At 45.1% G+C, this 5107-nt stretch overlaps 1 protein-coding gene across 1 annotated transcript in view; it reads left to right on the forward strand.

The window, feature by feature from the left end:
- Window positions 1-4822, forward strand: part of LOC103083047 (zinc finger protein 239-like) — a 20220-nt gene extending 15398 nt beyond the window's left edge. The window contains exon 3 of the mRNA XM_007457474.1: window positions 2049-4822. Coding sequence (XP_007457536.1) covers window positions 2049-4822 — 2774 coding nt within the window. The remainder of the gene's footprint in view (window positions 1-2048) is intronic.
- The last annotated feature ends 285 nt before the right edge of the window (window positions 4823-5107 follow it).

The raw sequence follows: 5107 nt of genomic DNA on the forward strand, positions 1-5107 counted from the left end.
AATGCCGACACACACAGCAGATGCAGCACCTCTGGTTCCAGGACATGTACAGGGTTGGGGGGTGTGGCAGCCCTGATCCTGGATTGGTACAGCAGGTCCAACTGAAGGGTGGCCCAGTAGCTTCATACTCACCAGGGCATCCACTATGGCCATGGTTGTTGGATAACTCAGTGGCGAAAGCTCCAGTGTCCACTGTAGAGCAGGCAACTGGGGTCTTCTGCAGCGCAGGCCACTTGGGACTGCAATGGCACCCAACCTGTGGCTGATAGAGGTAGCCCAGTGATAGCCTGGCCTCCATTTTCTAGTCATCTCCAGATGTCTCTGCTAAGACAGTCTCTCCAGCAATCCTTTCTGTGTGCATACTCCTTTTTTTATGCTCCACTCTGTTATAGTGGGTTCTTAATTGGACTCTTGAGCCTTCCAGGGCTAATTAATTTCCTTCATGGATAACTGTTTAATTGGTGGTGAAGGGCGGTATCTCCTATTTTACTGTTTTGTTGACATCACTCACCTTGTGCTCTTTCCTGGGTCTGCTGTGTGCTGAGTTGCTCTGGGACAGTGCTGGCCATTCACTTGTCCTTTTTCCTTCAGTGCTTGGTCCCAGGTAGTTGCACAGTTAGGGCTTAGGGCAAAATAAGGTAAAGGACTCTTAGAAAAGAGTCCTTTGTGAATCATGGGATGGACATGGCTCTAGCCATGGCAAAGTGGGCTCAGAGTTGGCCTGGTTCTGGTGAATTACAGCTGGGGAGAGTGTGACATAAGGGCCGTGTTAAGAATATACCAGGAACCCAGGGATTTCCCTGGTGGTGCAATGGTTAAAAATCCGCCTGTTGGCTTCCCTGGTGGCACAGTGGTTGGGAGTCCGCCTGCTGATCCAGGGGATGTTGGTTCGTGCCCCGGTCCGGGGGGATCTCACATGCCGCAGAGCAACTGGGCCCATGGGCCCTGGCTGCTGGGCCTGTGTGCCTGGAGCCTGTGCTCCGCGATGGGAGGGTCTGTGGTGATGGGAGGCCCGTGTACTGCAAAAAAAAATTCCACATGTTAATGCAGGGGACACAGGTTTCAGCTCTGGTCCAGGAAGATCCCTCATGCTACAAAGCAGCTAAGCCTGTGCGTCACAACTACTGAGTCTGCAGTCTAGAGCCCACGAGCCACAGTTACTGGGCCTGTGCACCACAACTACTGAAGCACATGTGCCTAGAGCCCATGCTCCGCAATAAGAGAAGCCACTGTAATGAGAAGCCTGCGCACTGCAACGAAGAGCAGCCCCCACTCACCGTAACTAGAGAAAAAGCCTGTGTGCAGCAATGAAGACCCAACGCAGCCAATCAGTGTATATATATATATATATATATATATATATAAAAGATCTTTAAAAAAAAAAAACAAAGACTATACCAGGAACCTGTCCTTGTTCGACGAGAATTTTGGTACCATTGCCAGTGTCCACACCACATTTCTACCTTTATGCCTCCACCTTTGACCCTTTGCCAACCTGTCAGTTCAACTACTTTGTCATTTCTACTGTGATTTCCAGCCAAGTGATAATCTCTACCTCTCTGGACTCCACATCTCACACATTTCTGTCACCACCCTTTCTCTATTATTCTGTAACCTTGCCTTTCATATGTTCTGCTGTGAGGTGTGTGAACATATGCTTAAATTGACCTCGAAAAGCACATAATCTGTTGTGATTGTGTTTTCACAGCCTTGATCACACCTTTCTACTGTGCTTCACATCAGCAGTAGAAAAGGTCCTGCAGGAAGCTGTGGTCAGAGAAACAATTACTAGACCCTGCTTCTCTTCCTTATGTCACACCCTATTTTTGTATCCTTCCCCTTTTGAGGTCTCTACCATTTTCATATTGTAAGGACCCAGGAATGCACAGCAGCTGCCGCTTAAACTGATTTCCAGCTCCCTAGTCTTGAAAAGTATCCCATTTGCTTGAAAAGATTCATTCTTAGATGAGATAGCTGCACATTTGTGGTGAGTTATCTCCCTCTCTATGGAGTCAACGTGTACTTCAAGAGTGTTTCTTTGCATTCAGGTTGCTGCTGTGGAGCAGAAGGTGAGGAGACACCCTGTGAAGAAACTGTTCCTGTAGGAGTGTCACAGGCTGGGTCTCCTAAGGCAGCTTCATTTTCCCAGAAGACACACCCCTGTGAGATGTGTGGTCCAGTCTTGAGAGACATTTTCCAGTTGGCCGAGCATCAGGGAACACAACACAGACATAAACTGTTGAGATGTGGGGCATGTGCAACAAAATTTTATATGCCTTTGAATAGCATCGTACACAGGGCTTCATTTTTCAGGAGCCACAGATTCCAAGTGTCACAGAAGCCTCTTACTTCTAGGAAGATCCCGGCCAGCGTGGGATATCTGCAGCAACAGACCACTCATCCTGTGGAGAAGCCAAGCAAAATCACCCAGTGTGGGTCAACTTCACAAGACAGGAAAAATCATCACACCTGGGGAGAATGCAAGAAAATCCTCAGCCCCAAACACACACTTGTTCAGGACTGGTGTGTCTATACTGAAAGACAGTGTTTTGTGTGCAGTGAATGTGGTAAAACATTCAGGTACAAATCCGCATTTGTTATGCACCTGAGAGTCCACACTAGAGAAAGGCTTCACGTGTTTAGCAGAAGTGACATATCCTTTAGACAAAGCTCAACCATCAGTCAACATCAAACAATTTATACTGGTTCAGGACAGGACAAGTGCAGCAAATGTGGGAAATCCTTAACTCACAAGTGTGTCCTCATTTACCCCCAGAGATTGAACAGTGGAGAAAACAGTTCTGTGTGCAGTGACTGTGCAAAGTCTTTTTCCCATAGCTCTGTGTTCATTCGACATAAGAGAGTATTTTCTGGAGAAAGGTTTTATAAGTGTAGTGACTGTGTGAAATCTTTTACCTGTAGGTCTGCCCTCATTTATCATCAGAGATCTCACACAGGAGAAAGGCCTTATGAGTGCAGTGAATGTGGGAAGTCCTTTACCACTAACCGCACCCTCCGTTCTCATCAGAGATCTCACACGGGAGAAAGGCCTTATAAATGCAGTGAATGTGGAAAGTCTTATACCTCTACCAATGCTTTCCAATATCATCAGAGAGTTCATTCTGGAGAAAGGCCTTATGAGTGCAGTGAATGTGGGAAATCTTTTATGTCTAGGTCTGCATTCATTTCTCATCATAGATATCACACAGGAGAAAGGCCTTATGAGTGCAGTGAATGTGAGAAATCTTTTGTCTCTAGGGCTGCCCTCAGATATCATCAGAAATCTCACACAGGAGAAAGACCTTATGAGTGCACCGAATGTGGGAAATCTTTTACCACTAACTCTAACTTCCTTTATCATCTAAGAGTTCACGCTGGAGAAAGGCCTTATGAGTGCAGTGAATGTGGGAAATCTTTTACCAGTAGCTCTAACCTCCATTATCATCAAAGCACTCACACTGGAGAAAGGCCTTATGAGTGCAGTGAATGTGGGAAAACTTTTATTACTCCTGCTATTCTTCGTTACCATCAGAAAATTCATTCTAGTGAATGGCCTTATACGTGCAGTGAATGTGGGAAATCTTTTACCTCTAAATCCAACTTCTGTTATCATCTGGGGGTTCATTCTGGAGAAAGGCCTTGTATAAGGTGCAGCGAATGCGGGAAATCCTTTACCAGTAGCAGTGCCCTCCGTTATCATCAGAGAATTCATTCTGGAGAGAGGCCTCATGAGTGCAGTGACTGTGGGAAATGTTTTATGTCTGAGTCTGCCCTCAGATATCATCAGAGATTACACACAGGAGAGAGGCCTTATAAGTGCAGTAAATGTGGGAAGGCTTTTAAAACTAGCTCCAACCTCCGTTTTCATCAGAGAGTTCACAGAGGAGAAAGGCCTTATGAGTGCAGTGAATGTGGGAAATCCTTTACTTCTATCTATTATCTGTGTTATCATTATAGATTTCATTCTGGAGAAAAGCCTTATAAGTGTAGCAAATGTGGGAAATCCTTTATCCTTAGGAATAGCTTCATTCAACACCAGAGAGTTCACACAGGAGAAAGTCTTTATGGATGTAGTGAGTGTGGGAAATCTTTTCAGAGTAAGTGTAGGCTTATTGAACACCAGAGAATTCACACAGGAGAAAGGCCTTACAAATGTACTGAATGTGGGAAATCTTTTATTACTAATTACCTCTTCCGTGTTCATCAGAGAAATCACACTGGAGAGAAGCCTTATGAGTGCAGTGAATGTGGGAAATCTTATACCGCTAGCTCCACCCTCCGTTATCATCGTAGAGTTCATACTGGAGAAAAGCCTTACAAATGCACCAAATGTGGGAAATCTTTTACCGCTAATAACCACCTCCGTGTACATCTGAGAAATCACACTGGAGAGAAGCCTTATGAGTGCAGTGAATGTGGGAAATCCTTTACTAGCAACTCTAGCCTTCATTATCATCAGAGTACTCACAGTGGAAAGAAGCCTTATGAGTGCAGTGAATGTGGGAAATCCTTTACCAGCAGCTCTAGCCTTCGTTATCATCAGAGTGCTCACACTGGAGAAAGGCCTTATGAGTGCAGTGATTGTGGGAAATCATTTGTCCAAAGAAATCTCCTCATTATACACCAGAGAGCTCACACTGGAGAAAGACCTTATAAGTGCACTGAATGTGGTAAATCTTTTACTCATAGCTCCACCCTCAATTATCATCAGAGAGTTCACAGTGGAGAAAGGCCTTTTAAGTGCAGTGAATGTGGGAAATCTTTTATTAACATTTCCAAACTGCGTTGTCATGAGAGAGGTCACACTGGAGAAAGGCCTTAAGAGTGCCCTAAATGTGGGAAATCTTTTATGAGCAAATCCTTCTGAGGATTGGAGAGTTTACACAAGAGAAAGGCATAGACGTACAGGGAATGTGCAATTTCCTTGTTCAGTATAGAGGCACTGGAGAAAACTGAGGGGCCATTGGTCTGAATTGAATCTCACCTCAAGTGCTTCTGAGGGCATGAATTTTTTTCCCTTACTCAAATTAGAGATTATATATTGAGGCACTCTTGGAGGGCGTGTATTCCCCCAAGTCTACAGAGAACTATATTTCCCAATGTCCAC

The sequence above is a fragment of the Lipotes vexillifer genome, unplaced genomic scaffold (assembly GCF_000442215.2).
Source record: "Lipotes vexillifer unplaced genomic scaffold, Lipotes_vexillifer_v1.1 scaffold995, whole genome shotgun sequence".
Classification (NCBI taxonomy): domain Eukaryota; kingdom Metazoa; phylum Chordata; class Mammalia; order Artiodactyla; family Lipotidae; genus Lipotes; species Lipotes vexillifer.